Source organism: Miniopterus natalensis, chromosome 20, assembly GCF_054644295.1.
Source record: "Miniopterus natalensis isolate mMinNat1 chromosome 20, mMinNat1.hap1, whole genome shotgun sequence".
Classification (NCBI taxonomy): Eukaryota; Metazoa; Chordata; class Mammalia; order Chiroptera; family Miniopteridae; genus Miniopterus; species Miniopterus natalensis.
In genome coordinates, this window is record NC_142100.1 from 19948168 (window position 1) to 19974427 (window position 26260).

The 26260-nt window shown below is 48.6% G+C and overlaps 2 protein-coding genes across 7 annotated transcripts in view; one reads left to right on the top strand and one right to left on the bottom strand.

Annotated features, from left to right (window-relative positions):
* The first annotated feature begins 7637 nt into the window (after positions 1 to 7637).
* On the top strand, positions 7638 to 18574 carry TCHP (trichoplein keratin filament binding). The gene is made up of 13 exons (XM_087828381.1): positions 7638 to 7752; positions 9025 to 9218; positions 10000 to 10210; positions 10796 to 10852; positions 11729 to 11797; positions 12048 to 12221; positions 13136 to 13248; positions 13417 to 13483; positions 14416 to 14588; positions 15378 to 15459; positions 15593 to 15778; positions 16336 to 16479; positions 17272 to 18574. The coding sequence occupies exons 2-13, from the start codon at positions 9025 to 9027 to the stop codon at positions 17302 to 17304; spliced, it is 1503 nt and encodes a 500-aa protein (XP_087684507.1). The 5' UTR covers positions 7638 to 7752; the 3' UTR covers positions 17305 to 18574.
* A 1308-nt stretch (positions 18575 to 19882) lies between these two features.
* Positions 19883 to 26260, bottom strand: part of GIT2 (GIT ArfGAP 2) — a 42611-nt gene continuing 36233 nt past the window's right edge. For all 6 annotated transcript variants that reach the window (XM_087828427.1, XM_016201569.2, XM_016201571.2 and 3 more), the window contains 2 exons: positions 23584 to 23647; positions 19883 to 23070 (listed from right to left, as the gene is read on the bottom strand). In XM_087828427.1, the coding sequence (XP_087684553.1) occupies positions 22858 to 23070; positions 23584 to 23647 (277 nt within the window). In that variant the 3' untranslated portion in view covers positions 19883 to 22857. The remainder of the gene's footprint in view (positions 23071 to 23583; positions 23648 to 26260) is intronic.

A 26260-nucleotide genomic window follows, 5' to 3' on the forward strand; every position in this document is an offset into this window, starting at 1 on the left:
CGCCCCCCCGGCCGCCGCTGTCCGCGCCGGGGCGGTCACTGCCGCCAGCGCCGGGGCCGTCACTGCCGCCCGCCGCCGACTCCGGGGACGCCAGCGTCGCCACTTCCGCCCGCGCCGGCCCGCGCAGCCGAGCGAGCGCTCAGCGCCGCCCGCCGGCCGGGCACCTAAGGGCCCGCCGCGCCGCCCCGCCCCCGCCCGCCCGCGCCCAATCCGCGCCGGCCGTCGCGCCCGCCTGCCCAATCCGCGCCCGCCTCTGCGGATCTCTGCGCCTCCATTGGTCGGGGGGCGGGACCGGTCAGCCTCCGCCGAGGAAGCGCGCGAACCCGCGGTCCCAAGTTCGCCCAGGTGCGCCGCTCCCAGGGGGGCCGCTCCCAGGGGGGCCGCTCCCAGGGGGGCCGCTCCCAGGGGGGCCGCTCCCAGCGGGGCCGCTCCCAGGTGCGTTTCCTGCCGCCCCCGGCGCGGTCTCCCCAACTCCAACCCGGGCTGGCCGGCTTGGGCTGGGTCCCAGAGCTCGATGGGGGCGCGGCGCTGCCCAGGTCATAGCTCACAACCCACACGCCAGCCCAGGTCACAGCCCAACCCAGCCGGAGCCCCTCCGGGCGCCTGTTCCCCGCAACAGCCCGTCCTCGCTCCAGCAGCGGCAAGTGACCTGCTGGACGCTTTATCAGGTCGCGGTTCTTTTTAGCTACAACCAGCGGGGAAACGATTCTTCTCCGTCAAGGATCCGCTCAGGGCTCAAGTCACAGGCCACCTCAGGACTCACTAGGACTCCCGTTTCCTGAAATCTTGGGTCCAGTCTGACCTCAGCAGCCCAGTTAACGATCCAACCACCTGACTGGGCACATGTTCCCCAAACCTAACCTCACCCCAACCTCCCAGGATAGGTGCCGCGCAATTCATCTCAGCCGCAACCCACCTAGACGCTTGGGTCCTAAAGCCCAAGGCCCACCTTCTCCAAAACTCCAGCTGGCACACGGGTGTCGAGAGCTTCTCATTCATTCCAGAATAAATATTCACTGTGGCCCCACGAGGTGCGCTGGGCATTGGCAATAAAGGGATGACCGCACAGCAGAGTCCCTGCCCTCGTGGAGCCGACGTTCTAATTGGGGAGAGAGTAGGACACAGAAATAAATAAGACAGTTTCGGACATTGCTAAATATAGATGCAAAAAATAAAACAGTGAAGTGACAGTGGACGACTGAGGGCATGGCTGAGATAGGATGTAGGGGGTTAGGGGCAGTAAGTACCTTTGAAGAGGTGACCACAGTTAAGCTGAGACCTGAATAAGTAGGAGACAGCCAGGGTGGCTGGAGCCTGTGCAAAACCCTCAAGGTTAAAAAGAGCTTGGTGTGTGCAGCCAGCCAGGGAGCCCGGGGGAGGGAGCGGAGGGGCAGGAGTTGAGCTCAGAGAACGGAGCGGGGACTGGAGTATGTTGGATTCAGTAGAGGGTGGCATAGAGTTCGGGTTTTATCCTAAGGGCAATGAGAAATCCCTAGCGCCAGAAAAACGTGGCCAAACCTTACTAAATAGTTTCAATGTATTCTTTCAGGGGCAGATGAGAGAAGTTGTTCCAAATCAAGGGCATGACCCAAGTGGAGTCAGGAGGTGAGACGGTCTGGGGGAGACAAAGCTATCATCTCTTTCTGCCCATTACCCAAACCCTGACATGCCCCATCAAGCAGCCCTCCCACTGATAGGCACCCAAGTCATCAACGTTGGCTTGTTCCCACCACACCCAGCCTCAGCACCTCCGGCATCCTGAGATACCATCTCCTTGAAGTATCACCAGCCCGCCCAGCGCCCTGACTAGTGCGGGAACTCCACCCACTTTTCAGATACCTCCATCAATTCCGCGGAGATCACAACCCACACTGGGACCTCCAGCATCAGACGACACCCTGATTTCTCAACGTGCACCCTCCCAGCCAAATCACCAGGCCATGGCTGATATAAGAAATTCAAGTCAAGAAGAATTCTCTTGCCATAGAACACTGATAGGCTGAGATAGGTCACTGCTCTGGGTTAATGGATTGTCTTTAAAATCCGTCCATTCTTGCTTTCTCATAGTTTATGATAAGGATTGAACTAGTACCAGGGGCCAGGCTGGTAGTATAAATGGATGCTGTGAGCTGGGTGTTATACAGTAAGGAGTGGTGGAGACTGTGGAGTACCGGGGATCACATGGCCCATCTAAAGGGTCCTGTGGCTGTTCAGCGGGCCACTCATTGCCCAGAGTTGTGAGCGTTTCAGGTTTCTCAAGACACATAAGGAACCTAGACTTGAGGGGGAAAATCTCTTGATTTTTAGATGTTGGCAACTAATTCAAATTTTTTAAAAAACCGCTAGGTAAGCCACACAAAAACATTTATTTCCTCTTATTTTTCTTTTGACACAATCTCAAATTTACAGAGAAATTATGAGGACAAGTCAAATAACTTTTTATTCCTGAACGATTTAGCATACACTGCTGACACAATGCCCCGATATTTTATGTGCTTGTCATCGGGTGTCACTGCCCTAGAGCCTCTCGGTGGACAGAGGTACACACGTGTGCGCACACACACGCACGTTTACATCCATAGATATAGTATTTGTTCCTATAGTCATCTATATTGAAAAGTATGAGTTCACCCTAACAGATCCAATTTCAACCTGAGTCGCAGGGTTAATTCTAGTTTTCTCCCTTTCTGTGTTAATAACTCCCTTCTCTGACAGTGAGAAACCTGGTAGTCCCATTGATTTTAACCTGCTCACTCATCTGACCAATCCCCAATATGTAACAATTTCTATAGACGCTCCCTCCTCCCCAACAAGGATGCCCTTTACGCCCCACTCAGGCTCTGACATCCCCCCCAATGCCAGGCTGCTTTCCCATGAGGTTGCCTTCCTCACTCACATGAGCTCTGGCCACGCACCTAGGCCACCCTCGCCACTCTTCTTATCCCATTTAGGCTATGACGCCCTCTGTGGACCAGAATGTACCCCCCCCCATTGCTGATGCTTACCTCGCTGGGACCCACCTAATGGGTCTTGGATTGAATTTTTCAGTTATTCGGGAAGGGGAAGGGAGGGGAGGGAGGGGAGAAACACAAACTTTTGGCAAGCTGGCTTTAGCTATGGGCCATCAGTCCCTACCTTCAGCTTACTGCAGTGGGGCAGACAGTCACACAGTCAACCAATATTTATGAGTGTTTACTCTGCACCGAGAAAGACAAAGGGTTAGACAAGAAATAAAGTGTTGTGGGTGGAAATACTGCCCGGCACAGAGGAGCCACCTCATCTCTTTGGATTGTTGGGCATCATACTTGCTCCATCAGTTGCAAGCCCCCCCTCCAATGAGCAGGACCAGCTTGGCCAGTAGCGTTAATTCCACTGGTTGGCATTGACTCCGTGGGGGTGAGGCGTTTGCCCTGCAAAGTTGCGTCATTTTCCTGAACCAGCTCCACCCGCTGTTAACAGCTTCTTCCCAAACTGAATCATCTAATTCTGGTTACTCAGACTGTCTCTCCCCAACAGTGTCCCCAACAAAGAAGGTCAGGTTCATGATCCTTCTGCCATTTCATCCTATAACTCAGCCTCCCCACGTGCAACATAGTAATAATATAACAACAGTAACATTTATGGAGCACTGACTGTGTTTAAAGCCCAAAGCCTCCACTTGCTAGCTGTGTGGCCATGGGCAAGCCACTTCCTATGTGAGTTTCCTGTGGCTGCCGTAACAGTGACAACAGACTTGATGGGTTAAAACAACTAAAATTTGTTCTCTCGCAGTTCTGGAGGCCAGAAACCCAAATCTGTTTCCCTGGAGCAAAACAGAGGTGTCCGCAGAGCTGCACGCCCTTGGAAGGCTCTGGAGGAAAATCTCTTCATTGCTCCCCTGGCTTCCGGTGGCTGCAGGTGTTCTTGGCTTGTGGCTGCACCACTCAGTCTCTGTATTGTCTTCACCTGGTCTTCTCCTCTGTGTGTGAAGTCTCCCTCTGTTTCTCTCTTAGGAGGACACTTGTGATGGCATTTAGGGCTGCCCCAAATAATACAGGATAATTTCTCCATCTCAAGATCCTTCCCTTAATCACGCCTGCAAAGACCCTTTTTTCCAAATAAGGTCACATGGAATGTCCAGGGATTAGGACCTGATCTCTTCGGAGACCATGGCTCAGCCTACCACACCGCGCCTCTCCGAGCCTCAGTTGTCTCGTCTGTACAAGCGGATGGTAACAATGCTAACTGCTCTCGGGGCTGCTGCGAGGTCTCAGCGCGTTAATGTGAATCAGGCAGTCGGCGCGCTGGCTGGCAGGCAGGCAGCCCTGGATGGATGGCGCGGTGATTATGCAGCGATTTCCTGAGTTATTTCTACCCAGTCCTGGCAATTGTGGGGGTAATTGACTCCAATGATGTCACCTCTCCAACTGCCAGGCTTTCAGCAGGATTAAACGTGCCAAATGGGCCTTGTTGCGCCAGCTCCCCCGGGTGCGAAGCGCCCCCGGCCGGCCCGTCTGCTGCAGCTCCCTGGTTGAGGAAACGGCGACATCCGCCAGCAGGCTGTCCCGGGAAAACAGAGCAGCACACTACAGCTAAATATTGGAACATTTTTTTTTCAGTTCCTGGGTGAAAATAGTACTTTGGGCATTTAAACAGCACAGAGTAGAGACTAGGGAGAAACTTCGCCTCATCCTTGGGCCCACGTGGACAGCCTCGGGAAAAACGCTCTGAGGAAACCCAACCGTGTCACTGGCATTGTCACAGCCAACTACCCTTCTTAGTAAATTGGAGAATATGAAAGTAGAAAGGTGGCTTCCTTTAGTCCATTCAGTTCCATGATCACTTACTGAGCTTCCTCAGACCAGACTTTTAGACATTGACTTGAGGGGGGGGTGGGGGAGATGGAGAGAGAGAGAAACATCAATTTGTTGTTCCACTTTCTTTTTTTAAATCCTGACCTGAGGATATTTTTTCCATTGCTTTTCAGACAGCGTAGAAAGGGGAGAGAGGGGGAGAGAGAGAAACATTGGTGTGAGACACATCAATTGGTTGCCTCCAATGCACGTGCCCCAACCGGGGCTGAGCCTGCAACCGAGGTACATGCCCTTGGCTAGAACTGAACCCAGGACCCATTAGTCTGCGGGCCAACGCTCTAACCACTGAGCAAAACCGGCCAGGGCTGTTCTACTTATTGATACACTCATTGGTTGATTCTTGTATGTGCCCTGACCCGAGATAGAACCCACAGCCTTGGTGTATCAGGATGACGCTCTAACCGACTGAGCTACCCAGCCAGGGCAGGCCCCATGCTGTTAACAGGGGTGAATCATATACAGAATCGGAGCATCCAAAATGAGGACACAAAGGAGCAGATAGGAGCACGGACTCTGGCGCCTGACATACAGACACGGGATCAAAGCCTAGCTCTGCTACTTCTAGTAGTTGTGTGACCTTGGGCAAATGACATACTGTGTGCCTCAGTTTCCTCATCTGTAAAACGGGGGTCCGGGTAGCCTCTTCTTCAAAATGTTGAGAAGTATGTAATGTACCCAGGATGTTAATAACATGGGAAACTGGGTGCAAAGTATCAGGGAACTCTCTGTACTACCTTTGTGATTTTTTCTGTCAATCTAAAAGCTATTCTGATATTAAAAGTTTATTTCAAAATACAGGTGCCCAGGCCCCATCCCTGACTATTTAAATCAGAACTTCTGTCTCAGGGATCAAGCGTCAGGATTTCAAAATTCTCTCTAGATGATTCAGACCTGCAGCCAGGGCTGAGAGCCACCCATGCATTGAAAGCACCTCAGAAAGTACAAAGCACGATGGAAATGCAGGTGGTTATGATTAACCAACCAAGGCACTGTTTTTTAAAAAATTACACAAATAACAGTGACCACTGTACAATAAAAAACCTAGAGAGAAATAATAATTAAAATTGCCCCTAATCCTGTCCTCTAGTGAAACCCACTGTTTGTTTTTTTACCCACTTTTTTTTTTTCATGGAATACCCAGATTTATTATTATTCCTGTTGTTATTACTATTGAAACATGAAACTGGGGCTCTGAGAGGCAGCCCCATGGCCCCAGGGTCTTTGAGCTCACCTGTCTACTTCTGCATCCTTTGTCGTCAGAGTGGGTGGGAGCCTCGCCCAGGTGAGAAGCTGGAGTGGCTGATGTTGAAATGCTTAAAACCCAGGGTAGATACGTGTGCCTTGGCAATGCCACCTGCTAATTAAGTGAGGGCATGGCACGGCCTCCAGCACCGTCACATTTCAGTCAGTGGGGAGCTGCATCTGTGTCATCTCCCCATTCCTGTTTTCTCCTCCCATGCTAGGAAAAGATATGAGTAAAGATGCTTGATGAGCTACAGGCAGATGTGTGATCATGAGGTTAGAAGAGGGCTGGTGACAATGGCCATTGGGCAGAGGAGGCCCAGAGGGATATGTGAAAGAAAGCGTGCCTACCTGAGATGTACCAGGTGCTCTACTCCTGGGTGCTCGCAGCTTAAATCTCCATTTCCTCTCACAAAGGCAGCCCTAGAAAGCAGCTCTGTTGGTAGTCTTGTGAAAAGGTAAACTAAGGCACATTAACATTTTTCAAGAGTTTATTTGAGCATACATCAATTCAAACTGGGCTGTGGCAAACCAAAGGTGGGGGAGAGGCTTTTATAGAGAAGACAAGGTATCAAAGCAAGGAAAATTATTTGATTGGCTACAGATTAAGCAGTCACCTTATTTGGGAAAGGTGAGTTCGCCGTTTGTGATTGGTGGTTCTTAAGTTAAATTTTCTCGGATTCTGGGGCATTGATTCTGGCTTAGGTTTTGGTTTGCTTGCACAGGCTACTGAGGCATGAGAGCCATCCCCATCTAATGGCCACCTTTCAATTATTTTAACATTCTTACTTCACAGATGAGGATGCTGAGAGATGAGGTGACCTGCCCAAGACCCCACAACCAGCATGGTGTAGGTTGGAATGCACAGGCCACGACGTTCAGCAGGATACTATACTGCATTCAGGAAAAACAGAAAGGAATAAAGGAACGGATGAATAAAGGGAAGGAAAAAATGAAGAGAATGGGAAAACGAAAGAAGAGAAAACGAACTTGTGGCCATGTTTCATTATCTTTGAAATGGAATAGTTGATACATAAAATAACACGTATAGCACATGTGAGTCATAAAATAGACTAATAGAATGAACCCCCTTGAACCTACAACCAATCTAAGGCAGCAGGAAGCTACTAGTAACTTATATCTACTTGCACCAGTGATTCCCCAGCTGGTTGCACAGTGAACGCAGCTGGGGAGCTTAGGCAGCCACTGATGCCCTCAGAGAACCCGGTGGGATTTGCCTGGAGTTTGGTCTGGGCATCTGCATTTTTAAGACCTACCCAGCTGATTCTCATGTGCAGTCAGGTTTGAGAACCACTGGCTTATATTCTCCTCCCCTATAGCATCCCTCCGATTTCCCCCCCACCCTCACCTTTACCCCCTAGGTAACCATCCTGAATTTTGTGTACTGAACCGATTCTTGTTTCGGGAACTAGCGCTGCTGGCGATCGATCTCCCTCCCACCACGAGGCGGCGCCAGAGATAAGACAGCCTCCGCCTCCGCGCGGCGCGGGTCGCGCTGGAGGGGTTTGGCCCTCGCGGCGCTCCGTCGCCGGGGAACGCGCTGGGAAACGGTCCGCCTCGGGATTAGCGCGGTTGCTTGGGACGCTCGGGATCTCCGACCAGGGGACTCTTCGGAAACTGCGGGGCACAAAGAAACGTGAGTCGGGGCTTGGGCTTGGGCTCGGCCGGGAGCCGGCGTTGGGGGGTCGGCACCCGCGGAGCCCGGCCGCGGGGGCTTCGCGCTGGCGGGAACCCCGGCGGGCGGCCCCGACGCGAGCGCAGGGCGCACCGGGCCCCGCGTCCGTGCTCACCCTGCTCCCGCCGCGCTCTGGGTCCGCCGCTTTTTTGTGACCCTTTTTGTCACGTGTGTATGTTGAGGCCGAGAGAGGGGTGCGCATCGACCGGTTCAGGGCAGCAGCCCAGCTTGGTGGCCGGTCTGGAACCGGAACCGGAACTGGAACCGGAACCTTAAGTTTCTCGGCGCCCGGCGCGAAGATTAATCGGTCGGCAGCATCCAAGGGCGAGGGAAAAAGCGTGTCGAGCCTGCCGGTCCCGAGACGGAGGTTATACCCGGGCAGCCGAGGCTGGACTCGGCCGTGGGTGCAGATTACACCCCTCCCCCCGTCTGGTGGCCTCGGAATTTGAGACTTGGCGCGGACCCAGGCCTTTTGCTTATTCAACGGACGTCCCTTAAGCATTGTCATAGCCCGCCAAGCGCTTTTGGACCTGCACACGGGGCAGCTTTGGGGTCAGAGGAAACGGCATCCTTTCAAGTCTCTATTTGGGCCCCCAGACTGCTCGGTGACCGGTCGCAGTGTCTCCATCAGTATGGTGAGGGACCGGTCCTCCATGCTATACGCAGAGCACTTCCAGATGTGACACTTTGGGGGCTGACAGAGCCCGGGCCCTGGCCTCCGACCGACAGGAATTAGGATCCCCGCTCTCTTATTTCCTCTTCTTTGCTTTGTGATCTTGCGGAAGTCACTTTACCTCTTTGGACTTAAGTGTCTTCCCCTGTCAAGTAATGGGGTGACAGTAATGAAAAAGATCATGTATTTCAAGAACTTGGCCCATTGACATGTTCCTTAGATTATCCGTTACTTTACGTGGAGCATGAAAGTCCCCCCAGTGTGCCTGGTCCAGCGTTGCTAGGACTGGTTCCCTGTCTCTCTGCAGTGCCCTTGATGATGTCTGTACCACAGCTGGGTGCAGTTCAGGCTTATTTAAGTCTATGATTTGCAGCCCTGATGGCAAATGATTTAAAAAATGCAGATGCCTGGGGCCTACACTATGACTTTTTGGATTTAATTGGTCCAGAGTGGGGCCTAGGCTCCATCTCCATTCCAGTGTGCAGCCGAGGGGTGAGGCCAAGCTTGAGAGGGTTCCTGGGGGTGGCAGCAAGCTCATTTTCCTACACTGCTGTTCTTAGATGGCACTCCCCACACTGCCCTCCTACTGGTGTAGCCGGAGGCCCCTGGATGAGCAGCTAGCGCGGCAGCGACACCGAGAGCAGGAGGCCCGGCTTCGACAGCAGTGGGATGAGAACAGCCGCTACTTCAAGATGTCTAACGTCTGCAGCTCCAAACAGGCAGAATGGAGCTCCAAGACCTCCTATCAGCGGAGGTAACTGTGCGGTGACCGACACTGGATGGAGGCAGGCGGGCGGACACTTGCTCGTCAGGAGATGTAGCCTTAACCTGGGAGAATATGGCTTGATAGCATGTTTTCTCAAGGGAGTTGCTGGACAGCATGGATTGCCTGCCTGGTGATGTTTTTCTAACTGGAAATTGAAAAACAGATAATCAGCAAAGTAATACATTTGCATTGAAAAAAAAACAAAATGATATGAAACTTATGTAGAATCTGGAAGTTTCCTTGTGACCTCATGTCCCCAGCCTGAGTGCATGTCCTCCCATACATTTTCCCATTTGTGTTTGTGTATAAATATATACACACACCTACATCCATTTTTATAAAAACACCTGTAAAAATATGGAAGTTAAAAAGCAGAGGCTTTGGAGTCAGACAGACTTAGACAGAAATCCTGACCGTGTTGCTGCTTGAGTGAGCCTCAGTTTCCTCATCAGTGAAGTGGGGCTGAAACAGAACCTACTTCTTAGGTTTACATGATGAACCATCCATGGTTTTACCTGGTACATGTTAATTGCTCAAATAATATTTGCTAGCACTATTATCATGTGTGTATATAAGCGTATTTATGTTTTCTTATTGCAAAAACAAGATTCTGTCATGCATAGTGTTCTGGGACCTGCTCTGTTAACTTTGGCTGGACACCCCTTTTCATGTCACCGTGTTGTACGTACCTCAGCCTCTCTACCCATGCAGCAGAGTGACCCGTATGGCTGTGGCACAACTGGTTTACGGTGGGCTCCTTCTCACCCAGCATGCACGCCTACCAGCGCGAGAAGATGAAGGAGGAGAAGAGGAGGCATCTGGAGGCCAGACGGGAGAGACTTCAGCAGCTTCTGCTAGAGGAACAGGACCTGCTGGCCAGAGAACTGGAGGAGCTGAGGCTGAGCATGAACTTGCGGGAAAAAAGAATCCGGGAGCAACACAGGAATCTCAAGTCAGCCCGGGAAGAGCAAAGGAAACTGGTAAATTCTCATCACCCTTAGGCACGTCCCCAGCCTGTCAGGGATGTGCATGTGGGTCACCCCTGTGTGTTCTGGTCTGATGAGATGGCAGTTAACTCCAGAGCCAGCTGGGAAGGTGTTTACTCTAAGTTGTCCTTGTGTGTTTTGCATGAGTCGTCTTTGTTGTCGTTGGCCCTTTAAATCATTACATCCAAGTTCTTTTTTCTTTATTCCAGTTCTGTGGCCCCCCAAGGCCTGGGACTTGTGTATTTTATCTTCCAAAGTAGTTGTGTAGAATGGTGAGCCCCAATCTGTGTTTCTAAGCCTGCTGTATATTTTGAAGGAGATCTGTAGCATCTAGGACCCATATGTAACATTGGATTTTGGCACCTTCCGTCACCATTGTAAGAGGCATTTGTCAGCGCCATCTGGTTCCACTCAGGTGTCTGGCTCCTGGAGCCATGGGTGCAAGGCCAGGTTTGAAGGGCGGTGTGGTGACAGCATGCCAGTGGTGGCACTGTTAGTCTGAGTGACTTCCATTGTGGGTTATCTGAAATGCCAATAGATTTGAAAAGCGACATTAGGCTTTCTTTGTTTTCTTGACAGATTGCTGAACAGCTTTTGTACGAACACTGGAAAAAGAATGACCCCAAACTTCGAGAGGTGAAAACCAAGGAGATCTTTCCGTTGATTTGCCTAAGTAGATGAAACTGAGTTTCCTTACTTGTTTTAGACTTGCATTTTGTGCTGGGTTGAGACAGAGGGGAACACTCCAGCCACCTGAAAAGAGCATCATGCAGATCTAGTTCATTTGTTTAACACTGTTTCTTGAATACTGTTAATGTCCACCTGTGTGGCTGTGCAGACTAGGGGTGGTCCACCACTCCTAGGGAGCTCCCAGTCTAGTAGGGGAAACAGTGGGCAGCTCATTACAGTGTAGGATGCAGGCTGCTGGGCAGATTGGGAAGATGGGCATCAGGACAGTGCCCCCAGTTCAGTGGAGATCAGGCAGGCGTCCCAGAGGAGTTGCTGGGGTGGAGGAGTTTAGACGGACATGAGCATTAATTTGATGGTGTAGAGGTGAGGTGAGAACATTCTGGACTGAGGCAGCTGTGTGAGAATGGGGCCTGAGTCAGGAGAGCAGCGCAAGTCCAGGGAGCTATGAGTGGCCGGGAGGCTGGATGTCAGGGAGGGAAAGCCCCAAGAGCTGAGGCTGGTAAGGCAGATGGGGCCAGACCTCGGGCAGCCTTGTGTGCTTTCCCCGGAAGCATGGGGAGCGCCTGGATGGTTTTAAGCAGGGGTGCAATGGGAGAAAAGTTTCTGTTACTTTGTTCCAACTCGAGTTTAGAACCCTGGTCCTTTGGTTTTCTAATTGACTTGAATCAGGGTCATCGCGTGCTCCCTTACCAGATACCTGGGCCACTCTGAGTCCTCACAGAAGGAAGTCATGGTCACATTTCAGTGCATGTCCCTGGGCTCCCAGCGAATGTCTGTTAGATGAACCAGAGAGGAAATGAATCATCTCCTTCTCATCCTCAGATAGAATCGGACCTTCACAAGAAGCATGTGATAAATTCCTGGGAAACGCAGAAAGAAGAGAAAAAGCAGGTGTGGTCTGACTCTGGAAATGGTCCCGTGTGCTTGAGCCCCCCCTCGGTGCCTGGCACTGTGCTGCGTGGTCCCCCAGCTCCGCATCTCAGTCCCGCGGTTCCCACAGTGAGCGCCGGGCGCAGGGGCGCAGCCGAGCACTGGCCTGCTCTGGCACAGACGCTTCGGGAGGAGCTGAATGCTGCAGGAGCTGGGTCTTTGCTGGCCGCGTGTGACAGTTACTGATCTCAGCTCATGTGGCCCCACGTAGCAAGAAGCCACAGAGGAGGAAGAGAACACCCAGTATGAAAATGAATGTGCAGCGGCCCGGAGGGAAGCGCTGGATCGGATGAGAGCAGAAGAGGAGAGGAGGCGGCTGGAGGATACGCTCCAGGCTGTGGCGCTGCAGCAGCAGATGGAGGAGTTGAGGGTGAAGGAGATGGAGGTGAGGCCACACCACGGCCACATGGCCTCCTCTTAGCTGTCTGTTATAAAATGGGCATTTCAAAAGCTATTCTAAAGAGATCATATGGGGGAGGTGATTCTAAGAAATGCAGCAATGCTGGGTTCTCCCTCCTGACATTTATAGCCATCTACAGCTTTTCCATACTCCTGGGTTGTCTTGTGTGCCCACATTCTAGAATGTTAGCCATATGGAGACAATAATGCCTGTTCTCTCCAACGTGTTTCGGGACCTGCTGTCTGAGAGCCTTCTTAGAACTTGGAGTTTCCAGCACTATGTACACTTGACTTAGTCTGATGATCTAGCACACAGCTATCCCTGGCTAGCAGGTTTTTGGTCTCAAGGCACAAACCGTGAAGGTCTTTGGTCCAAGAGGCTAGTTTGAGAATACTGTGCAGTTTCCCTGAGAGGAGGGATCTCCCCATTCAGAGGAGGGAAGCACCCCCTTCCCCAGGCCTGAGTGATTCAAGAACTAGGTCTTAGTGCCCACTACCTATTCTGGGTGCTAAGCACTGGGCTAGGAGCTAGAGATACAGCTGTGAGCAAGGCCCACAGACCTTGCCCTCATGGCGGAAGCAGTGGCAGGTGGAGGAGGCAGATGGTAAGTCACAGTAAAACATGGACAATACAGGGTCCTTTGGGAGCACAGAGCATGGGGCTCTTTCTGGTCCACAGGGTTGGGAAAGGCTCTTGCAAGAAATGGCCCATCTGGGCTGGGATGAATGAGTGAGTTAATCTGGGGCAAAGGGCTCAGAGCCCAGAGGTGGGAGGGGATTACGATCACCAGGTGGCCAGGCCAGCCCTTGTCACATAGGTCTGCTGAAAACAGAGGTGAGGAATGAAGGGAGCTCTGATTCTCATGATCTTAATGGGGGTTACCATCATTGTAACCACAGGCCACCAAACTGAAGAAGGAACAGGAGAATCTGTTGAAGCAGCGGTGGGAGCTGGAGAGGCTGGAGGAGGAGAGGAAGCAGATGGCAGCACTGCGGCGGAAGGCGGAGCTGGGGTGCGTGGAAAAGGGTTGTGTCCGTCCTGCTCTCAGATCTCTCTTTTCTCACACTTGCCTTCGTATTCCTGAAACCAGAAAGGATACCCCCTATAGTACGTAGCTGTCTAACCTGCGTTTAATTCTTTGTAAGACGCTGAGGGCAACCTATGTTTTGTTCATTTTTAGACGCTTTTTGAGACATCAGTATAACGTGCAACTCAATAGACGTGCACAGCAGATCCAAGAGGAACTGGTAAGTTATAAGAGAAAACCTGGTGTTTCTTTCACCCTCTTTTGAAAAACATGTTTTCCATTGCTCAGGAATGACTGCATCCTTGTACGAAGTAAAACACAAAGTCAGATTCCCCCTGGTCCAGCCCCTGCAGTCTGCGCCCCTCCCCAGAGCAGTCTCTTCGGCATGTCTCCTTCTAGATATACTTACACACATAGGCAAGTGGTGGTTTTTAAAAAAATGTGCTTGAAGTTGTACTCCTGAGCATATTTACCTAACGATAAATCTCACACTTTATGATCAGTCTATTTAGATTGAGCTTGTTCTTTTTTACTGGCTGCTCAGGATCCCTGTCCAGTATTTTGATGGGCGCCCTCCCTGAGAGGCGGACAAGGGGCGTGAGTGAGCAAACCCGTTTGCTCCCATCCCTGCCTGCTGCAGGCAGGGTCCTCGTGGCAGCACCATGTGGCTTTTCCCAAGGGCGTCTTTCCTGTCTCAGGCCTGCGGAGCTCCCGCCCTCTTGCACGGCGTTCCACTGCACAGATGTACAGAATAGCTATTCCCTAGCAATGGGTGTTTGGGTTGTTTCTGAGTTTTCCCTCTTACATAGCGGCTACAGTGAGTATTTTGTGCTTACCTCTGCATTTGTGTCTCTGGAGTCTATGTTTTCAGAAGTGGAATTGCTGTCAAATTGTGTTCTAAAAAGCTGTGCTACCAGATGTGTCTGAGAGCAGGGACATGGGTGTGGTGGCAGAGGGGTCTCCCTTTAGGCACAGAACAGCTCCTGGGCCTCTTTGATGTCGTTTTAAACCATCCCAACATCTTCCCATCTCTATGTGGAGAACATTTGGCAGCATCACGAGTGTCTGCTTTCAGAGCTGGGTCCAGAGACGAGAGGGGCTGCCACAGGGCTCCGCCCCTCACCCACTGTGCTCCCCCCCCCCCTCCTCTAGGAGGCCGATAAGCGTATCCTGCAGGCGCTCCTGGAGGAGGAGGAGGAGACCCGGCTTGTGCACTCGGCGCGGCGGGAGCAGGCCCTGGCTGACGTGGCCTGGATGAGGCAGGTCCTCGAGGAGCAACTGCAGCTGGAGAGGGAGCGGGAGGCAGAGCTGCAGATGCTGTTGAGGTGAGAGGCGGCAGCTGCGTAAGCTGGACACTCTTGGCCTCTGCTCTGGGACCTGGCAGCCCCGCAGGCCTCTGAGGGTGGTCTGTTCTTGAAACACCTGTCCTTGGTGATGTATCCGTCTTTCACGAGGAGCACATCTTTGTTAGGACCTGGCTTGTGAGGGTGTTTCCTTTAGGTTAGGTTATTTAAGATGGAAATCACTAGGGTTTAGAGTAAGGATCTGTTCATCTAAAATCTTAAAAGTTTGAAAGGAAATTGTTATACATTATGGAGATGTTGCATGCTTCTTAGGTCTATATAAATGGATCCTAAAAATGAACATAGTAGATTGAAATAAATAACAGGTAACATTTATTGAGCACTTGTATGCCAGATACTCCAGCCAAGTGGTTGGTACTGGGGTCATGGGGACTGGGGGAAGTCACTCACTCATTTGCATCAGGCCACAGGGTGAGCTAGCAGGGACCCCAGGAGCGTGGCAACAGAGCTCAGGCACTGACAGTGCCCCTCCTCTAGAGCCTTGACGGTTTCATTCACTTCAGTGTTTAAATGGCCCAGGTATAAGGCATCGAAGTGTTTTTTATAAAGAGATGGAGTCGTAAGAAGGTCACTTAAAGTACTTACTATAGGAACACTTCTTGTGAACGTGTCCTTAATCTGTTCAAAGTTTGTGTGGAGAGATTTATTTGAAGGCTGGCCCCACAGGTGTGTGCCACCTGATGCTTTGGACCTTTAGTTCCTGTCTGCCATTGGTAAGGAGCCTGCTGTCACTGTCTTGTGTTTCCCTAGGGAGGAAGCCAAGGAGATGTGGGAAAAGAGAGAGGCAGAGTGGGCCCGAGAGAGGAGCGCACGAGATAGACTCATGACTGAGGTAATCCCCGCTGTGATGGATGTGGGCTGGTCGGTGCCTGGGCAGGTGGAGCTGCAGCCTGGCCACAGCTTGCAGAACTGGTATTTGTTAGAGTCGAACTAAAACCTTTCCTTTTCCTTTCTGCTGAGGCTAGGTCCTGACAGGGAGACAACAACAAATACAAGAAAAGATTGAACAAAACCGAAGGGCCCAAGAGGAATCCCTAAGACACAGGGAGCAGCTTATTCAAAACCTTGAGGAGGCAAGAGAGTCAGCTCGTCGTGAGAAAGAGGAGAGTGAAGAACTGAAATCAGCCAGGAAACGGGAGCTGGAAGCCCAGGTAGGGCCGAAAGTCCCTGGGCAGGAGGCAGCCTAGCAAGGGGGATGAGAGCTGCGGCAGCAGGGCCTGCAGTGGTGCCTGCATCATGGTGGCCCAGGAGTCAGAGGCCCTGGGCTTATTTCCACTCCTGGCACCACTGGCCTTGTCTGGGAGCTCAGTGCATTCCTTTTTGTCCCACCTGAAACCCTGACCCTGCTGGTTGTAGCTCAAGCTCCACTCCACATCCTCCTGTGGAGCAAGGCTGTCATTACTGCCCACCACCTCTCATTCCTGTCTGCATCTGAAAGCATTTTGTTCACTGGCCACAATTTTCTACTTATTCAGTTCTGTACCTAATAGGTAACACAAAATCTTCCAAACACATGACCACATCCAGAGTTTCATACAAGGTACATATTACCACGCACATAACGTCTCCAATACCATAAATGCCCTTCCCACTGTTGGCACTTCCCTCTGATTCTCCAGCTCGGGTAGATCCACAGGCTTTCCCTCTTGGTCAGAGGCAGCACTCTGCCCTGTAGGCCTTGTCTCAGGATGACTTACTCTGTGTCCAGGTTGCAGAGCGCCAGTTGCAGGCGTGGGAAGCAGACCAGCAGGAAGCAGAGGAAGAGGAGGCGGCAAAGCAGGCAGAGCAGCTCACCGATGCCCTGTTAGAGCAGGAGGCAAAGATGATGGCCAAGCAGGGATACCGGCCCAAGGTAGGGAGCCTGCAGGTGACAGCCACTGCTCTCCCAGGACTGTTCACAGCCCTGTGCTCAGCTCTGCTCCCTGCCAGCTCAGATTCTTCCTTGCTCACCTGTTGTATTTCTTTTCTCTACTAGTGGGGAACCTTGACACTGGGTCTGTTTCATCTTTGGTGGGGCCTCTTACAGCCCTTGACGTGATTCTGACTTGGCTCCTGTGGCTGCAACCAAGGGTTGAGGTCCTGACTGTTAAGCTGTGTGCCTGTTACCCTGTTTGGGGACAAATAGCAATCTAAGAGCGTTGGCCACAGCTGGTGAGAGGTGAAGGCAGTGGTTCTAGGCCCTAACTATCCAGACATCAGAGCCCCTGCCCCTCCTTTACCAGGGCCACCCAGGTGCTCTAAAGTGCTGCAAAACAAAGGCCGGCTCCTCTGTGGTCAGATAACTCTGGGAAGCTGATGAAACATTCAGAGCAAGTACTACACCGGCTGCAGAACATTAATGTCCTAACTGGCTAAGGCTCTTGAGGTGCAGGGGACACCATTTTAAACTTTCTTGGCCATGGATCAGTGTGTGTCTCAGGATTAGGGTGTCACAGAACACATGTAAAAATGTTCTTACATAGGGCTGGTGCTTTAAAAAAAGTCATCAAGTGCCTCATTTGTGGCTTAGGGTTAAAGCTGCTTTGGCTATAAATGAAAACAGCCATTTATACTGTGCTTTTTAGCTCTTACTTACAATGGATTAATTCCCAGTGCTCCAGAGAGTGCTGATCTAATCAGTCTTATGTTTTCATTCCTTTTTCAGCCTTATGGACATCCCAAAATTGCTTGGAACTGACTTCCTTGGTACTGGAAGCACAGAGAACAAGGGTGCTGAGGCCTTTGATATGCAACCGCCAGACAGTTTTACAATGTTCTGCTCTAGTGTTAGGGTCACTGGAAAATAGGTCAGTGAGCCTGTCAGGTCCATGATAAAATGGATCAAGGGTCTGGCCAAACTTTAAGGTGTTGTGAATATGCAACACCCAGTAGGAGGCCCTTCCATGCCTTTCTTATTCAAGAAAGGGGGTTTTATAGTCACGCACTGATAGTGCTGTCACAGTCTTGCACTATATTCATAAATAATGTAAGATTCTAAGTCTGTGCTAGGAGTTACAAGTTGTGTTCCATGACAGGACTCATGATCTCCTGTTGTCTCACCCTTAATTGTCAACCTCCAGTGAAGCCTCCAGCCAGATATGAGGGGAGGTTTTTCATTTTTTAAGTTGCCATTTAAATTTAACTATTCTATTGCAGACAGACGTGTAAGATTTATTAATTTAGTGGTCCCAAAAGGATCACATCTTGGTTTCTGAAGAAAAGAACTATGAACCCTGAGACAGGCTGATGTGGTCCTTGGGTGCTTTCTGGAAAGGTAGTGAGAAATGAGTCTTCCCTCCTTTAGGAAGCACTTGGTAGAATTTCCATAGAGCACTGGGGAGGGGGGGAGTGTGATCCCAACATCTATGTTACTGAGCCTCAAAAGGGGACTTCAGAAGGTCGCTTGGATAGCTAACCTTTTGGTATGACACTTTGGATCTCTGGTGTCTCAGGAAGGTCTAAGCTACATACAGCCTTCTAGGACTTATGTACCCAGAGGAGGGACATTGACCCTGAAGAAACTAGATCAGACTGAACCACAAATTAGCCAAACGTTTCTCTTCCCACTGTTATATCAATGTGACATAGCTCTAGATTAATCTCTACAAGAAGTTCCTTGGCAGCAATATTTTTATGACTTTTTTTTCATATTCTTTCTGTAAAGTTTTTGTTACATTGTGCTCAAGAATCCGTATCTCAGTAAATTACAGCTAAATACTGTTCCAGGTTATTAAAAACCAGAGTTTATTTAAAAATCCTGAGTCTAAGGGCTGTGTTGCCTTTCACTTCCATTGTGTTATTAAAACAAATTAACCTGCAAACTATATCCTTAATCTGTTTTTCATTTTCTTATCTTGAATTTCTTTGGATATGATCCACTGAGCTCCATTTTCATTGTGCATGCTCATATTTATTCCTGTTTCAGATGTTCATTACTTGTGAAATAAAGTTCTGGTTTGACTGCATCACTTCCAGGCTTTGTTACTGTTGCTTTTATTAATTGCTGCAAAGTGGGTTGTGTAGAATGATAGATTTTTAGTTATTTAATCCACAGCCCTAGCCAATTTGGCTCCGTGGTTAGAGTATCGGCCTGAATACTGAAGGATCTGGGGTTTGATTCCAGCCAAGGGCATGTACCTCAGTTGCAGGATCGATCCCTGGCTCCAGCCGGGGCACGTGCAGGAGGCAACCAATTGACGTGTCTCTCTCACATCAATGTTTCTCTCTCCCTTCTACTCTAAAAAAAAAAAAAAAAAAAAAATCAATGGAAAAAATATGCTCAGGTGAGTATTAACAACAACAAAAAAGACAAACTTGACTAACAATAACTCACATGCTCCCCTCTTCCCTCGACGTGGGACTTCAACTCCTTGAGTGTGAACTTCCTCACCTGTACTGCTTCACAGGGTTGTGAGGATTAAAGGAGTTAATCCACACACATAAAAAACCCAGCACAGTGCCTGCGGCAGAGTAATTGGTGTTAGTTGTAACTATAATTATTATAAAAGCATATTTGAAAGCAGAAAGGCAAGGAGCTGCCTGGTGGGGAAGGGGGCCCTGAAAATGGGACTACAGCAGTGCTGCTAAGAGTGTAACTCCTAGGCCCCACCCCACAGCTGTTGGATCAGAGATGAACTGGGGGCTGTTGCTGCGAGCCCTCCAGGGGCTGGAAGCTGGCTTATCTGAGAAGCCCTGCCTAGGAGGTGCTTCTGGGTGGGAGCTGATGGGTCTGACCTACTGGTTCTGGGACCTCAGACAAGCTAGATGACACTCCATCTTCCCTAGATCTCTCATTTGGAAGGGACCTGTGATGACCAGGTCCTGCCCCACCCCTTCTTCTGTTTGGGAGAAGAGCCCCAAATCACCTCTCCAGAGGACAACTGTTGGGGACTGAGGGTGGCCCTGATGAACCCAGGTATAAATCTATATTCCACATGGGCCTTTCTCTGAAAGTTAAAAAGAGACCGATGGCCTTAAGAGACTGAACTAACCCCACAACCAGATCACTTGGGAAGACAAGGTGAGGGCACCTATGCTTAGCCGGCTTACCCTGAATTTAAAAACCATGAGTGGATACATACTGATATCCCGATGCAGAATTTCTTTAATAAAGTTATTTGCTAAGTACAGAGGAGGAAACAGAGAATGCCCAGGGTGAAGGCATATTCAATACCGTCTCATTAAAGATGGGGTGATGTGAGAACTTCCTCGGAACTCTGACAGAGTATGTGGAAGCACCAACTAACTTATGGGAACCATAGAATTACTACCACGAGGACAGTTATAGAGCCTGTTTATTGCATAACTAGCAGGCACAAATTTCAAAACAATTTTACAACGCTTAAAGGGTTGTACAATAATTACAGGAATAGAATGTACAATAAAAATGAAAAAATAAGTACAGACTAAAGGATGGCATGGTTAAAACAGACGAGTAAAAGGCATTTCAGTCTCCTATGCAGCATTTTCTTCTGTAAAAACAAGGGTGACCTTCAACCAGGACACAGAAAGAAGGAAAATTCGATGTTTGGGAAGCTCGCAGCTGCTGTGAAAGAACTCGGGCTAGCCTCCCTCTTGTTCTGCAGCTTACGTCACCTGAGGAATTGGACAACAGCTCCTAATTGTGCGTTTCAGTTCTGATGGCGTGAAATGCTGTATTTGATCTTTGGGCCCAACTGTTCTTTGGCAAATAAGAACTATTTGCATTCTGAGGCAGAAGATGACTTCAGTTAAAGGAGCTCAGGTGGAGCTGTCGCCTCCTCAGCAAGTGCCAGTCTTGTAAAGTGCACCTCTGTCCTACCAGCTTTGGGAGGGGTGAGGGCGGTTTGAGAATAAAGGGTGAAAATGTGACAAAGAGCAGACGGTAGTGCAAGGCTATGGAACCCATGTGCAAAAAACTGTTCGGACAAGGTGATTTGCCAACAGGACCAGAGAACCTCCGACGCGGGATCTCAGTGAGGCTGAGGAAGTGTGTGGGGCACTTAGGAGAAGGAAGCCTTGCAGCCTTCCTATCAACACGTGTCCCGCCGCCTGGGAACTTCTTTCTGGAGTTTTGGCACTGTGGGTTAATAAATTCTGCGGAGTTCTTACAACTGAAAATGCTGGTCCCCACGTTCCTTGACTTTCTCCAGGGCACAGGTGTTTGCAAGAAAGACGAGGGACAGCTAAGTATGTGCAGCATGCAGAGAAGGTTTCAGATGGTGCTTGAACTTAAGTTAGAAGACATCCTCAAGGAGACATCCCCTCAGCATCCGACAGGAGCATGGCACTTAGGGTTGTGCAGATAAGCAAGTGGACGAGTCTTTTGGAGATGTGGACCTTTTCCCCAAGCTACTTAGTGTAGCGAAAGCATCCACACACAGTGACTTAGTAAAGCAGACACCATCACGGTGCTCCTTTCATGACAGTTTACGGTCAAGCTGTAAAGGTGACTGTGAATCAAACAGTTCTGTGAAAGTACAGGCTTATTTAGCATGAATTTAGGCAACTTTGATTATTTTGACTTCACGTGTGTGAATGCGCACCCTGGGACCAAATATGTGGGTAAAACGAAGACTAACAGCAACTCAACACAGGACAGGATGGCCACGTGACGGATGAGGCTGAGGCTAAGCCAGGTGTGACCAGGGAGACCAGGCCCTCACACTGCAGTTTACAGGACCCCAGGACAGAGGCTATGAGCTGCAGGCCTAGAGACCACAGCTCACCCACATGTGTGCTGTGAAAATGTCTAGATCAGTTGCTAACATTTATAAACAAAGAGATGGCACCAAAAAACCCAGATTTCTAGAGTCTCTTGAGAAATAAAAGCTCTGGCAACCCTGGGCCCACTTTTCCACCTGGCAGCCTAAGTAGAGCTGGGGAGCTTCTGTGCCCACTGAGTGTACCCTAGGCCCCCCTGCTGTCCCTGCTCCTGCTCTACACCGGGCTCACTTCATTCACCTTCATCACTACCACCTGGCCTCCCTGGTCTAGGTCAGGGTCTGAGCCACACTCACACAGAACTGCTTCAATAAGCAAGTACAGGAATATGTTTTAGCATTCAGAACAAAAGGTCTCTTTAGCAACTTAGAAAACAATCTCAGCATGTTCCAGAACTGAAACCTGTACTCTTTCATAGCTTTGGGATCGCTGGTAGTTGGCCAGAACATATCCTCTAAGGAATTCTTGAAAGTTTTTGTCCAATTTTTAAATACCAGCAAGATCATGGAAAAGAAATAAACTCAGATGATTGTATATATCTTACCTTACAAGAAGTCCATAAAGGGTGATCGGCTATGTGAAGCAGGTCGTGTGGGAAGGCTTTAAGTGGTTAAAGGAGTAACTGGGTTTTAGATGACAGAGAGGTACAATACAAGGTCAGGGAGTAGATGATTTATCTTCCCACAGTTCATGGCAGTGACAGTGGAATGGGGTGGTGCAGAATGAGTTATGGCCTGTGGAGCTGATGCTCTTCTTGCTGCACGTCTGGAAGGAAAGTTTGGTTTCCTGGGGTAAGGCAGAGCAGTAGACTACGGGTGATAACATGGCAGTGCTCCTACCTGGATGTGGCCAAATGACACATGACGTGGAGGATGAGTGCCTATCTGAAGCCACGGAGACTTCAGGATGACAGTAAAATAGAAAGAGACAGAAGATCAAGATAGAAAAATTAAGGAACATCTCATGATAGAACAGTTAAAAGAAATGGAGCAATTCGTTGTTTCCTTCAAGAGAGATTGTTACACTATTTTTAGAAAGTGGCAAAGTCCTGTCTCTACATACTTGCTTGGAGACACTCCAAACTTAGAGATTCTTGCAACAGGTTGGAAAATTCACTTATTGCACAATGCTTGGTAGGGAACAGATAACGTTGCTTTTTTTTTTTTTTAACCCAACTCTCTCAAGAAAATCTCATTTATAGTTTTAACCATAGGCAAGGAGTTTTAAGGGCTGGATAAATAAATGGTAACCAACTTGCAACAATGAAGCTATGCTTTTGGAAGTCCATGATCATTAACTAACAGTCACTGACAGCACAACAGAACATCAGAAAGTAAACTGGCAAACAGTCACAAAATAAGGCAAGTGGGTTAAATTAATAGTTGAAAATTTGTTAGAAAACATGCAAAAATAATACTGAGGTTTTTTTTAAAAAGTTTTAAACTTTCATTAAATGTTTGTTTCTGGTAAAAATCAGAAGAGTTCCATGTCTAAATTTGTAACTGGACTTTGAAAAGCCTAGAAAATAGAAGGGTCAGCACACCGCTGTTCAGTTGTTGTTCTCTTTGGTGGTGATGGTCACCAGCTGTTTGGCGGCCTTAGCGATGTCGTATGCACACTGGATGACCTGCTGCGTGACCAGCTGGACGTCTGTGGGTGGGCTAGAGTCCCCGGGGAGGGTCTTCTTGCACTCTGACTGGAGTCGGTAGGCACTGGATGTCAATAAGCGAAGGGAAGTCCTCACCATATCAGACTTGGGTTTCTAAACAGAAAACACAGCCATTGGCCATGAAGTACAGGGTGAACATCCAAGAGCAGGAACAAGCATTCTTCTGAAAACAACTCCAGCTGTTCCATAGTGAATAGCAGTTTTGCCATGCACTTTTTCAATGGGGGTGCTCAGAACACTGCAAGCTTTGCAACCCACGATGTGAGATGCCAAAGCGCTCTAACTCAAAGGTCAAAGTGCATGCAGTAACATTTTAGTAGTATGTGTTACTCTGACGTAGTTTTTGAAAAATATTAATCCACTTGAGCGAAATATTTCAGATAAAATTTTATTCTATTGATGCTTTGCTTTTTAGCGCTGGGCACAGACATTCTTGTCTTATTAAAACCAATATTCATGTAGAACAAAATTATTTCAGTGCCCTACATGACTATTTGCAGATTTAAGACACTCTGTGCTACAACAAGGTTAATGTAATACCAAGGTCAGAAGGAAATTTCCTGCAGTTTATTTAAAAGGACCTGAACCAAGCAGGAAGTGACTTACTTTGGGGAATAACGCTGCCATTTCCGTAACAGCCACATGTATCCTCTCTGAGCAGGGGCTGTAACTGCAAGAACATGGAAGAGGTCATTCAAAGACAGCAAAATAATTCAGAAACAGAGAACGCTCAGGGGCTAGCACAGGTTCCATTTATATTCCCTTAATGAAGGGGCTGAGGCCGAGGCTAGCCCAATGTGGATCCCACACCAACAGAAGGAATCAGGTTCTAGATCAGGGTCCCCCTATCCTTTCTTGAAAGTTCATTCCATCTGATAAAAACAGCCTATAGGTATGAAACATAGGCAACATTACACTACTAGCCAGGTGAGGCCACAAACAGTCTGTAAAGATATTCACACTTCCTTAAGTTGGTCACTTATTTCTCATCTTCCCAATTTCTTGAAAGCGAAACAAGGATTTCCATGCAAAAGGCCAGAAGTTAAAAATAAAGCACTAAAAAAAAATTCCTTACAGTTGGAGCCTACACCTCAACACTTAAAAACCAACCTGGGTGAAATGAACACTTCTAAATTCTTCCCATTCAATGCATCTGAATTGTTGGGGTGTCTAAAGCTTTACTTTGGATAAAGAGGAGAGATCAGCTTCATACACTTGTTCAATCACTTACCCACTTTCTTGTAAAGCTGCCATGACTTTGTAATAAAATGCCACGAGCACAGGTAGTACTTTGCTTGTGGACAAGCTCAAAGGAGACAAAGCACATTACATCTGCCCGCCCTCATCCTTTCTTCCAGGCCGCCTGGCCTCCTAAGAGCCCCTGAGATGACAGCACAAGAGCTGAGGCTTCAGGAGCACGGGCTGCACACCAGGCTCCGTTCTCAGAGCTTTGCAGAGACTTGTGTAATCCTCCCAATAGCACTATGAGGTTGGTACTACTATCACACCCATTTTTCAAATGAGGAAACTGAGGCCTGGAGAGACAGAGAACCTGGCCAAGGTCCTACAGCTGGTAAGAGAGCAGAGCTCAACCTCTAAGCACGGGACACTCACTGCCACTCCACAAACAAATTCACTTTTTTTTTTTTTTAAAATAGCAAGCCTCTTTCCACTAACAACTGGTGATTCTGACTTCTTAGGTGATGACAATTGGAAGATTTAAGACTCTGGTTTCATTCAGGACTCTTATTCTTAGTATTATGACAAGCAACATACGGGGCTAGTTTCCTGCACCTTAAAAAAGTTATATTTCTGCCCTGAGAAGTACGTGTTACAAGGTACAGAGACAAAGACAAACTAAGATAGTATTAAGTGACAGCTCTTAGATACCACATTGCCAGCAGGCCTGGGTTTTGCTTCTAGAACTGACCCACAGAGCCAAGGAGGGAAGTGGATATGGGAAAAGCACTGAGGAGCCTGTTTTTAGCATGTTTCGAAATATGATGTGACTACAAAGGTTTGGCCTAACACAAGAACCCACATGGCTGTGCTATAAAATTTCCCTTCTAGGACACAAAACCAAATGCCCTTCAGCATCCATCCTAGCACTTAAAACCTTCAAGTAACATTCTTTCCCCATTTTTTAAGTCATGAGGTTTGCTTCTGCAACCTCTGTACTTTATCTTTCTAAGACATCTAGTATCAAAACTATTTTAATCAAGACTGCCTACATTTTAATAACTATGTATGATGCCAGGTGCGTACTACACTTATCGAGGGGGTGACTTCGTAAATTATATAAATGTCTAACCACTAAGCTATACACCTGAAACTCATATAAATTAATACTGAACGTCAACTGTAATTGAAAGAAAAAGAAATTATTCAGAAAAAAATGACTGCTTACATTTTAGTGAAACCATCACATTTCAAGAAAATGGTTTATATTATTACAAAATGCCTTCAAGTGGAAAATCCTCACTTTTACCTTTGTAAGCAGTTAGAACCATACACCACGGAGTAACAAAAATGCCAATGCACAGGGAGTTATTTAACTTAAACATTTCAAGGGACAACAGCCATCTCATCACACAGACACTCAGAGAAAAAGGCAATGTCCACAGCAACCCCTGTATCAGACACAATTGTTTCTTGGAACCAGTATGTCTGTTAATATCACATTAACCGAGAACCCCATCTAAGAGTTTTACCTTTTGCTGGTTAAGGGTTTCTATGTTGATCCAAAAATATAATTCACCTTTTCCCCCTGCTACATAGAGAACTTTTCCTAAGGACCTCTCTCAAAACCTCATTCATTACAAGATATTTTAGAAAGCCCTCAATAAGCCACAAAAGAAAGCACACAGATTAGTGAGAAAGTCTTCCTCCTTTATCAGAGGAGGGCTTATGCTCACAACTCCAAACTGTTATCTTTCCTCAAAAAAAGCTTTTGTGCATATGTAGTAATCCTGACTTGTGTAATTTTGTGTGTGTGAAAGAGAAAAGGGGAGAGGGGGAGGGGGGGAGAGAGAGAGAGAGGGAGAGAGGGAGAGAGAGGAAGAGAGAGATTGTACCAAGCACCATATTGCAATCTTTGAAGCCAAAAAAGGCTGCAGGGCAGAAATTTGTATTTCTGACAACTACCAAAGAGAACAAGGCAACCTAAGCACTTTATTTTTTAGTTTGAAACACAAGCGTGGCACTTTTGAACTGGGGGAAATGAAAAGTGAAGCATGCTGTTACACGGAGGGAGAGCACTAGGGAAGTTCATTTGGTATCAAGA

What these genes read in the sequence shown, in the direction of transcription:
- TCHP (XM_087828381.1), top strand. Translation starts at nt 9,025, where the DNA reads ATGGCACTCCCCACACTGCCCTCCTACTGGTGTAGCCGGAGGCCCCTG. An exon ending in TGAGGGTGAAGGAGATGGAG is followed by an intron (nt 12,222 to 13,135) that starts GTGAGGCCACAC and finishes TTGTAACCACAG; the next exon opens with GCCACCAAACTGAAGAAGGA. An exon ending in CGGCGGAAGGCGGAGCTGGG is followed by an intron (nt 13,249 to 13,416) that starts GTGCGTGGAAAA and finishes GTTCATTTTTAG; the next exon opens with ACGCTTTTTGAGACATCAGT.